The 10,560-nt window shown below is 36.0% G+C and overlaps 2 protein-coding genes across 3 annotated transcripts; one reads left to right on the top strand and one right to left on the bottom strand.

Annotated features, from left to right (window-relative positions):
- The first annotated feature begins 532 nt into the window (after positions 1 to 532).
- On the top strand, positions 533 to 6,229 carry LOC107923983 (glutathione reductase, chloroplastic). Of its 2 annotated transcripts, XM_016854216.2 has the most exons (11): positions 678 to 1,225; positions 1,593 to 1,818; positions 1,927 to 2,205; positions 2,325 to 2,501; positions 2,865 to 2,918; positions 3,000 to 3,148; positions 4,044 to 4,107; positions 4,179 to 4,349; positions 4,430 to 4,567; positions 4,916 to 5,002; positions 5,872 to 5,963. In XM_016854216.2, exons 1-10 carry the CDS (start codon positions 840 to 842, stop codon positions 4,955 to 4,957), a joined length of 1,686 nt encoding a protein of 561 aa, XP_016709705.2. In that variant the 5' UTR covers positions 678 to 839; the 3' UTR covers positions 4,958 to 5,002; positions 5,872 to 5,963. The 2 variants fall into 2 exon arrangements, with proteins under 2 accessions (XP_016709704.2, XP_016709705.2); XM_016854215.2 differs by lacking the exon at positions 4,916 to 5,002 and having other exon boundaries at positions 533 to 1,225; positions 5,872 to 6,229.
- On the bottom strand, positions 6,167 to 8,952 carry LOC107923984 (phospholipase A1-Igamma1, chloroplastic). The gene is made up of 2 exons (XM_016854217.2): positions 7,472 to 8,952; positions 6,167 to 6,747 (listed from the first exon to the last, which is right to left on the bottom strand). Exons 1-2 carry the CDS (start codon positions 8,728 to 8,730, stop codon positions 6,504 to 6,506), a joined length of 1,503 nt encoding a protein of 500 aa, XP_016709706.1. The 5' UTR covers positions 8,731 to 8,952; the 3' UTR covers positions 6,167 to 6,503.
- Positions 8,953 to 10,560: the final 1,608 nt, after the last annotated feature.

Below are 10,560 nucleotides of genomic sequence, written 5' to 3'. Positions count from 1 at the left end.
GTAACCAAAAAATTGACATTTGTATTTGACTTGGATAACTTTAATCAATATTTCAATTAATTTAGACCAACTAATGCCATTAAACAAGTTGAAATACTAAATTATGTCAACATTTAAAGTATAGAGATTAAATTTCAAATTTGAGCATAGTATAAGGACTAAAATTAAAAATTGATCATTGTTGTATAATTTCAAAAAAGTAAAAAGATTATGTATCTGGCCATCTATACATCAACATGTTGATCATAATAAAGCATTTAGACTAAAAATGTCATTAGTAACAAATTATGTAAAAACATTTCAAATTTGAATTAAAATTAAAATTTGACCATATGTTCTAAAAAAAGATATGTATTTAAACACATGTATGTGAACATGAAATATGTAAATAAAACTATAAAGGATGAGTATTATATTATATAAAATAAATAAATTTAAAATTTGAGGAGTAAAACTGAAATTAGACCATATTGATAAAATGTAAAATGAACTGTGGAGCTAGAAATATGAGAGAGGTTGCAATAACGGCAGCAGAGGTGGTGGCAATGCCTGCCAATTGCTGGAAATATGATAAAGCTTTGGTGTTTGTTTATTAATTATTTGTTATAGAAAAAAAGAGCCCACAAATTAAGAAAATAATATTATTAGTAATAGTGAGGGAATATAAAGAATGAAAAAATCAAAGGCCGCACGCCACACATGCAAATGCAAAGAGACCATCTCCACCAGTAGATATTTGATAGGCACTGACCTCACCCGCCCACCCACCATCATATCCGCCATACCAATATTTACTCTCAAACCCCTACACACCTTTCACCAAAGGAAACATAAAACATATGGCTACCACGTCTTTTACTGCTCCTAAACTCTCTTCCCCAACTTTCCAAACCCTTTGCAGAAATTTTCCTCTTTCCCTCCCTATCCCCAAGACCCTTTCTTCTTTTTCTTTCCACCTTTCTCCCTTCCTCTCTCGCTTCCACCTCCACCACCATCACTACCACCCCCCTCGGTTCCACCCCCGCCGCCTCTTTGCCGTTCGTGCCGAATCCGAGAATGGCGCTGAGCCGATTCGCCACTATGATTTCGACCTCTTTACTATAGGCGCCGGTAGTGGTGGTGTTCGTGCTTCCCGTTTCGCTGCCAATTTTGGTGCTTCTGTTGCTGTTTGTGAGCTTCCGTTTTCGACTATTTCTTCTGAGACCACCGGCGGCGTTGGCGGGACGTAAGTCTCCAGATATAAATATATATTTTTTATTGAAATATGTATATCTGTAATTTATCAATTTGTGTGTTAAGATGTTTTTTTTTCAAGTTAGAATTTTTGTAGTTTATTGCACACTGAATTGTATAAACCGGGATTGCGTTTCTTCAATTTTGTCTTTTGGGTTCTGAGGCTTTTTCTTTTCCTTGTTTTTTTACTTGAAGTTCTAAGTTATGGTTAACTTGCTTGACCAAAGCTTTTGCGAACCCAAAGGCTAAAGTGAATTCAACAAAGCCTACATAAATTGATTTTCACCAGTATAGCAAGTACTGTTTTTTGTCTGTGTTTACTTCAAGTTGTAACAAAAACAATGCGAGTATGATTGCAGATGCGTTCTTAGAGGATGTGTACCAAAGAAACTAATGGTTTACGCATCAAAATATTCTCATGAATTTGATGAGAGTAATGGTTTTGGATGGAAATATGACACGGAACCAAAGCATGATTGGAGCACCCTGATGGCTAATAAAAATGCCGAGTTACAGCGTCTTACGGGTATTTACAAGAACATTCTCAACAAAGCAGGTGTCACATTAATCGAAGGCCGTGGAAAGGTAGATGATCGATCCTCTCTCCACATAGTCTCTTTATGATATGTTTAAACGCGTTTTTGTTTTTAATGGTTGTTGATTGTGAATCCAATTTGATGAAATATCATGCAGATTGTGGATCCACACACTGTTGATGTAGATGGAAAGCTTTACACTGCAAGGAATATACTGATTTCAGTTGGTGGACGTCCATTTATTCCTGATATTCCAGGAAGGGAGTATGCGATAGATTCTGATGCGGCCCTTGATTTGCCCTCAAAACCAGAGAAAGTTGCTATAGTTGGTGGGGGATATATAGCTTTGGAATTTGCTGGCATTTTCAATGGACTGACAAGTGAGGTTCATGTATTTATACGTCAGAAGAAAGTTTTACGAGGGTTTGATGAAGAGGTGAAGAATTCTGCAGCTGATAACTGCTTTACTTTTTATTGTCTTGTTATAGTAATTTGCATGATACTTGTTTCAGAAATTATGTTATTGTTGGTAAAAGAATGTGCTCTGCTTTATAGATCAGGGATTTTGTTGGAGAACAAATGGCTCTACGGGGAATTCAATTTCATACAGAGGAGTCACCTCAGGCAATTGTTAAGTCAGCTGATGGTTCACTGTCCCTGAAGACCAACAAAGGAACAATTGAAGGCTTTTCACATATAATGTTTGCAACTGGTCGAAGGCCTAATACAAAGGTTTGGAATAAATTGTGACTCAATTAGTAAATAGCTTTTTGGTAACAAAATGCCATCAAAAGGCTACCAAACCAAACATGATTGAATTTACTAATATTCCACCACAGAAACAGGATATAAAAAAGAAAAAGAGAAAGGAGAAACTTTGAAAGTTCTGTATTGTAACTGCCATCTTCAAATGTAATCAAACCTCCTGCTTTTTGTGATTCCCTTCTCATTGTGACTTAAGGAACTAGGACGCTTTTTTATGTAGAGGATGTTTGATTCTCTCCTTTGTAGTTGCAACTTCAGTTTTTTTATGTAAATTAAAATATGGTAGGTGACATTTGTATTGCTTTAACATTAACTCATACTACATTGCAGAACTTAGGATTGGAGTCTGTAGGAGTGAAAATTAACAAGAACGGAGCAATAGAGGTAATGCACTTCTCACCTCGGAGTTTATTCTGGTACTATCTCGTTTAATTTGTATATGGTCATGCCTTATTGTTTCTTTAGGTTGATGAATACTCGCGTACTACAGTACCTTCCATTTGGGCTGTAGGGGATGTCACAGATAGAATAAATTTGACACCTGTTGCTTTGATGGAAGGAGCAGCATTAGCAAAAACACTGTTTCAGAATGAACCAACGAAACCTGATTATAGGTAATCTACTTACTAGAGCTTCATTGATTGAACAAGTTTAAAGGATTAGGTGAAATTGGAAAGGGCTTATGGCTCTTTTTTTTGCCTCCAGTACATATTGGTTGAGGCAGTTTATCCACATTCCTGCTGGAAAACAATTTCTAGTTCCAAATTACCATCTAGCTATTTCCACTGTACTCTTGGATGGATGCTATGTGCCATATTATGGTTTAAAATATGTCTCAAGTTTTATTATTTTACTTTTCATTATTTATTTTCAACGAACTTCTTCCAGGACTCTGTCTTCCTTATCTCACTTGTTGTTCATGCACACATTCTAGGCTTCTTTTTCTATTTTTTTGATGTTTCTTTTCCAAAACTTTTAAATTCCACCCAATTATATGATAACTGTCTCCCCACTCCACATGTTCTATCCTCTTTTGTACTGCTGGTTTATTTGGTTACTTGTTGATGATTGGGGGGGGGGGGTTAGACTGGGAATGCTTTAAAGGATTGAATATTGGGTTTGAGAAATCTTCCAAAAATGTCACGAGAAATAAGAATGGAAATAAAAAATAGTATAACCTTAACTCCGTGCCATGTGGTATTCATTTATTGGTGCCTCGGAAATGCCCAAGTAAAGATATAGTGAAGGAAGCCCATATTCCACATTTGCTTGTTGTCGAGTGACACTTATTAGTGATTAATATTTGATCCATGGATGTATAGTTGCAAGTAATATGGTGAGTCATATTCAAATAAAATAATGCATTTTGACTTACTGACCATCCTGCGGACAAGTTATACAGTGTCTTCTTCGTTGTTGATTTGTTGTTTTGGTGATTTTGGGTACAAAGTGGATTTCATTTTGTATTCAATTGCTTTTTGACTTTTCTTCCCATGCATTTTGGTATAGGGCTGTACCCTCGGCCGTCTTTTCCCAGCCACCTATTGGACAAGTTGGTCTTACTGAAGAACAGGTTAGGAAACTGTTTGGCTTATATGCAACAGCCGAAAGTGATATTTGCTCAAATATTTTAGAATTTTACAGGCTATAAAAGAATATGGTGATATCGATGTCTACACAGCAAACTTCAGGCCGTTGAAGGCCACTCTTTCGGGGCTTCCTGATCGGGTATTCATGAAACTTATAGTCTGTGCAAAGACAAACAAAGTTATTGGTTTGCACATGTGTGGAGAAGATTCAGCTGAAATTGCGCAGGTTCAAGCCTTTACCTAAGTTGGTGCTTTCCATCTCCAGGCTTGTGGTTTCTTTTTCTGATGTGTGCGGTTGTTTTCCAGGGATTTGCAGTTGCTGTCAAAGCTGGCTTGACTAAAGCAGACTTTGATGCCACTGTGGGTATTCATCCAACATCAGCTGAGGAGTTTGTCACAATGCGGTCTCCTACTAGGAAAATACGACAGAGCTCTGAGTCTCAGGTTTATCATAGTTTTTCAGTGTTATGCATTGATACTTGCAGTCTAATATGTTTAATTTTCTCTAATCTTATAACTGAAAATCACTGGAGTTAATAATGATTACTGGGTACTTGGCAATGCCTTTACAAGAGATTATTTTCCAACGATGGTTGCCTAATTTCCTTGCAGATACTGACCAAGTTAAAAATATGCTGATAATTGATTGATTTCCACGCTGCTGTCTTCCCTATTTTGCTTTTGAGTTTATATTTTTTCAATTGCATTTTGATTGCTTTCTAATATCTATTTTCATTAATGCTATGAGTAATGTTATTCCTAATTGTCATTACTCCTTTTAATGTCACTCAGGGAAACATGGGTCATGAGGCAAAAACTGCAGCAGGGGTTTAGCTAGAGTAATTGAATAGGTTGCGTTTTGTTGGAGTTCCTTTTAAGGTGCAAACAATTGATCTGCTGTAATTATGAATTGTGCAAAATGATTGATTGCTTTGAATTCTAGTTATTCCTCTCTAACTTGAGGCAAATATGAAAAGGACTAAGAATATTAACAACCGTAGATGATTACTGAGGTCTTTGCTGGATATGTTGACTCTTTCTTGGGGATTCATAGGAGAAATTGTTTTATAAGCTTCTTAGAGACAATGTTTGATTGTGATGCTAAATATTTTCTGCGTATGCAAAAGAGGCTTGACCATTTAAATTAGTTGGCAAACGTAAAATCAAGTTACTGTCCTGTTATTGCTTTAAGCACAGTTCTTGCCCTATTCCCTCTCTGGGTTTTTACCTCTTAAGTCAACCCTTCATGTTGTTAAATCATCTTGAGCAATTTGGCTGATTGGGCTACTGGTGGTTGTCTATTTTGTGTATATAGTCCATGGATCTTTGATTTTAGCTCATGATGAATGATATTATCACATGGATCAAAGATGTCCTTTGGGTGAAACTGATGAACTGCAAGCTTCAAAATGTGACTTTTGATAGCAGTGATTTTGCTGTGAATTTGTTGTGTGACATAGTAGTACTCTTTGGTTTTCTTTGATATTATTTAGATTCTTTATATGCAAATTGAGAACCATGTTGAACAACCCTCAATTATTTATATTTGTACATAGGTTGGATGGAGAACAATACTAATATACAAGAATGAAAGAGAGATTCTGTTTTGTTTCATGAAAGATGGCATTGGCATTTAAGCCCTCTCCCTTGTTTGACCCATGCTTTTTGCTAGATTTTAAAAGTACGGTAAACAGCATTTGATCTCTGATCTTGGTACTAATACAAAAGATATTTTTTGGCAATGACAGGTTGATGCTGATTGTAACCTCTATTACGATGCAAACAAGCTGGTTGGTGGAAAAAATGGTTCTGACACGAAATTTCCCCTTTGCATCCTAGTCAAAACATGCATGCCATGCCATACATCATAATTCCAACTTCTTACACATCATGGTAGTAAGAAAGTAAAATTATTTGCATCTTCTTCGATCAGTTCACATTTTACTGTAAAAAATGCTGTTAGATCACATTTAACCTATAGCCGTTGCCTATATTTGGTCTAAAATGTTTTTGGATCATTGATGTTAAAATAAACAGTGTTAATTTGTTGCTTAACTGACAAAATCTTTAGTTTCCAATAAGAATGAATGCTCCGGAGTTAATTAACTCCCACACTTATTCTATTTACAGGGACATGATTAAACAGATGATTTAATACCATTGCTCACTAATTTTCTATTTGTTTCCTATTCCTGACCTGTGTATGGGTGTGAACTCAAAAGACAACAACACTGTCCAATTTCCAAAACCAGATCTCTGTTTGTTCCTACATAAATTATGTCGGTACAAAAGTGGTGAGCCAAATAGCAAACCTCCCAATTCTATCGGCAAAATATTGCCCTTTTATTGTTCTTTTTAATTAGAAGAAGATTTTATTTTTCTAATGATGAGATGCCAAGCCTAATTGCTTGAGATATCGGTGTGTATCTTCAGGTTGGTCGTCGAGTTTCGGCCGTTCAGGCTGCATCCAACGGCCGTCCTCGTTCCTTACCATCCCCTTGTTCTCATATTGCCTCCAATATGGTGGAACCAAATAATGATCTTTCAAAAAGTCAGTTGCCTTGTTCACCAAAGCAGGGTCCCTTCCACTTGCCAGCACAAATCTATGGCCTTTTCCATGGTACCTGCAAACCAATTAAGCATTAAATTGAAGCAGCTAATATTTAATAAAAAATAATGGTCTTAATTAATTTTAGTCCTTTCTGCTTATATTTTATTACGAGTGAAGAAAACCTGTTAAAATCATTCACATTGGTAATTTATCTTTCAGGTCAGATATATTAGTCAAATCTGAAACAAATTAATTATATTGGGTCAAAGAGATGGCTTAAGAACTAAAAAGGCATCTGAATTCTTGAAGTATATAAAAAAAAAAGGTTGGTTCTGTAGACAATCGTCCAAGCTTATATAATAATACTACCACCACTGATAGATATTTGTGTGATTATTGATTGCAAAATTGGTCCCAGTCAATTTAAGGTTGGGATTATAAGATAATAGTCTAGTGCTTAGAATACTGAGCATGCGATGCTTGCAGCACAATTATTCATTATGAGCTGTCCCTGATAGAAATGGCAACTCAATTCAATCATAGTTTAGGGGAAAACGGTTCCTGCAGGTCATAAAAACTTAAAACGGAATTCATTTCAATTATAGTTACTGTGAAAACGAGGGGTGCACTCAATTTCTAGATGTGTTTGTTGTTTTGTTTTCAAATCCTGGAAAATGACCAATAACTTGTTAGGTGACGACGAGGTTAAAAGAAAACCTAAAAGCGTAAAACCTGCAGTGCAGGACCACTAAGTAACACGTTCATATTCAACTATGGTTTAAGCATAAGAAACTAACCCGTCAAGTAAATGGAAAAGAGCTTCCAAATTATGTGCGCAACTAAGGTCGCCCGTCTCTTTTAGAAATGGCGAGTTTTTATGATCCAAAGACAGTTCAACTCCGACATGAGAGTAACTCCAGGGCAACCTCTCAGCCATCTTCATCAACAATAGTGGCACGTTTTCGTTGAAGAACAATCCTGGGGATTTAGGGACTATGTCATGCACATTCACCACCCTCAACACTTTAACTCCCAGCACTTCCATCCGTTCCTTGAACCTCACGTTACCTACCCTAGGACCCGAAAAGGAAAACACGCTCACTGGGACAGCTCTGCTATCTTGCAGCACATTTAGACCCGTTTCCACGATATCATATGCGCTGAGAATTGCCAAGGCACTGCCTAAACTGTGACCAGTTATTGTTAAGCTTAGCTCTTCAAGCTGGTAGATTTCGAGTAACCTTTTCACTTCGGTTAAAATTTGTTCCCTCGCTGAGAACTTGCAGAAGCGGCAATTCACATCTTTGTCGGTGTAGAGATCGAGGAAGCCTGATTCTACTTTTACTGTTGAATCGGGGCATGGGATTTTGTTCGAAGAAATGGGTTTGAGGAAATCCATTAAATCCGCAATCCACTCCAGGCGGGTCACGGTTCCCCTCCAAGCGACGACGATGTCGCGACGGCCTAAGCGTTTGGATATTTCGTCGTTGGAAACAGCGACGTAGCCTATCCAATTCGCACTCTTGCTCCACACTTTGGGCCACCGAGATTTCTTGAAAAAATTGGGAAGGTTAATGTTGGATGTTGCGAAGATGTACCTGGAGACCACGTAACCATGGTCCGCCATGGCTAGGGAGTCAAAGAACTGACGGGGCGTGAACCTGCAACTTCCACAGTATTTGGAAAATGGGTCGAAATCGAAAGCATCGTAACAGGCTTGTGCCATCTCGCCATATCGAATCAGCTCCGACCGTAGAAGAGGGTCCATAGGATCTAACATCCCAACCCAGTCATCCACGCCATGGATTTCTCTCCATACATCCGCCACTCGTCTTTCTTCTCGTGTTTCCTTGTCGAGTTCGTCGATGGAAGAGAACAAGGAGCCGCTTGTTTTAGACGAAACCCTAGGCATCCTAAGCGACCTTGTGGCAAATCCCATACTTGTAGTACGTTGAAGCTGAGGTTCCCGGCCTGAAAACGACACCGGACGGCATTTTTCAGACGGAAAAACCTGATGAGCAATGGAAAGAAAGGTTTTGGATAGAGAAATGGCCATTGAAGGTAGCAAGCTTTGGATGAAACGGGGGAGGTTTTAATATGTAGGATAGAGGTGAGCTTTAACTATTTTGGTCAATGGTGTTGGTGAACTTTAACTAGTTTTAGGTTTCAAGAAAGTTCTCGGCATCATCAAGTTTCATGCAAATAAATATATCATGTGATACCTTCAACCATTTCTGTATTTGTATTTTCTTTGAGAAAGGACGGAACTCCCTTTCAGGAAAATTTTTCATTTAGTCTAGCACGGAACACCCTTCCAGGGACCGCCCTCCCAACGCGTAAATCTTTCGTCCGTGAATTGGCCTCATCCATGACAAGTAAACTTCAAATTTTGTTTTAGGTATAAAGCACTTAATGAACATCAGTTTTTTAAATAAAAAAATTAAAATATTCTCAAATAATTTAATTTAATTACAGAATAATATTTTTATAAAATTTTAATTGAATTAAAATATTAACTACAAACCTCATAGTTGTACCTAAACCTAAACATATTCATAGTTTAAGTTATTCACTCAAGTTCAAAGACTTGTTCTAAAAGCGAGAAGATTTGAATAAAAATATATAAGTCTAAAAAGTGAACTTGAAAAAGAAAATAAGACCCGTTTTTTAAATGGGTCGAGCCTCAAGTGAAATTTTTAGTCTTCCCCAAATCAACAATGTAATTACAATGTGTACTACCAAACATGACATAGGAAATTACAATATAATTACACTTTGTTATTAAAACACATTTGAAGAATTACAATTCTTTATAACTAAAACAAAGTATAATTATTACTCTAATAATTAAATTTTTATTCAATTACTCCCTACAGTACAAATATACTCTAAATTTTGTATACAAATTCTACCTACCATTGAGGATGGGCTAATTCAAATCGATATTGAGTAGTGCTTTTTTATTTCTGGGTGCTTCTAGCCCGTACTTATAAAATAGATTATGTATAAGTTAAAGATAGATATATGTAAACAAGTATATAAAGAGTAAGAAATTGAACACATATTCTTGCAAGTTGCAGTGTAAACATATATAATTCAATACAATGCTATGTATATACATTATTAAATTTAACGCAACTATATATCACTATAAAATTTATAATCACTTTTTAAATATCACCAACACCTTTTTCTTTTCCTTGTTTAAAATTTAAAGTCAGTTTAATAAAAAAATTAATATAATATTAAGTATTAAACCAAAAAAAAAAGAGAGTAAATCTCATTGCTGGAAAGAAAATCTAAAACAGACCTTTTACCCATTTTATTCAATTTTTTCTTTTACCAATTAACTATATTTTTTCAATTTTCAACTATTCTGACCAATCTAATTTTCTTTCAACTTGAACAATATACTAAATAACTAAGCGTACATAATGACTTGGACTTATTTATCAAAGATCGATAATGACAGGACGATTGAGGAAAAATAAGATTCAAAGTGGTTGATGCATATAATAATTGAACTGTAATTTATATTTTTATTAAAATTTTAAATTATTTTAATGTCAAAAACATAATCTCAAGCCTCAAGCCCTAATAAAACAAAGAATAAATCCGAATTAAAAAATATTGATGTAAGGTTGTGGAAAAGAGGCAATTGGAGGGGTTTCACATGTTTACATGCATGCAGAGAGCTTTGGCCAAAAGAAACAAGTGTCGACATGAGTCCTGTGGTTTATCTGCAACAGCCCGATTTTGGGCTTAGTCGGAATAGTGGTTTCAGGACCACTATTTCGAGGCCAGAGAAAATTATTTTAGTATTATTTTATGTGTTATAATATAATTTTATAAGTGCATGTAAATTTTGGTAAGTTAATTTTAGCAA

This window comes from Gossypium hirsutum, chromosome A11 (assembly GCF_007990345.1).
Source record: "Gossypium hirsutum isolate 1008001.06 chromosome A11, Gossypium_hirsutum_v2.1, whole genome shotgun sequence".
Classification (NCBI taxonomy): domain Eukaryota; kingdom Viridiplantae; phylum Streptophyta; class Magnoliopsida; order Malvales; family Malvaceae; genus Gossypium; species Gossypium hirsutum.
This window is presented reverse-complemented; position numbering and strand designations above follow the sequence as displayed.

Coding starts and splice junctions, on each gene's coding strand:
- LOC107923984 (XM_016854217.2), bottom strand. CDS start 8,730: ATGGCCATTTCTCTATCCAAAACCTTTCTTTCCATTGCTCATCAGGTT. Junction 6,748..7,471: donor CTTTTCCATTTACTTGACGG/GTTAGTTTCTTA, acceptor ATTGGTTTGCAG/GTACCATGGAAAAGGCCATA.
- LOC107923983 (XM_016854215.2), top strand. CDS start 840: ATGGCTACCACGTCTTTTACTGCTCCTAAACTCTCTTCCCCAACTTTC. Junction 1,819..1,926: donor TAATCGAAGGCCGTGGAAAG/GTAGATGATCGA, acceptor AATATCATGCAG/ATTGTGGATCCACACACTGT. Junction 3,149..4,043: donor CCAACGAAACCTGATTATAG/GTAATCTACTTA, acceptor ATTTTGGTATAG/GGCTGTACCCTCGGCCGTCT.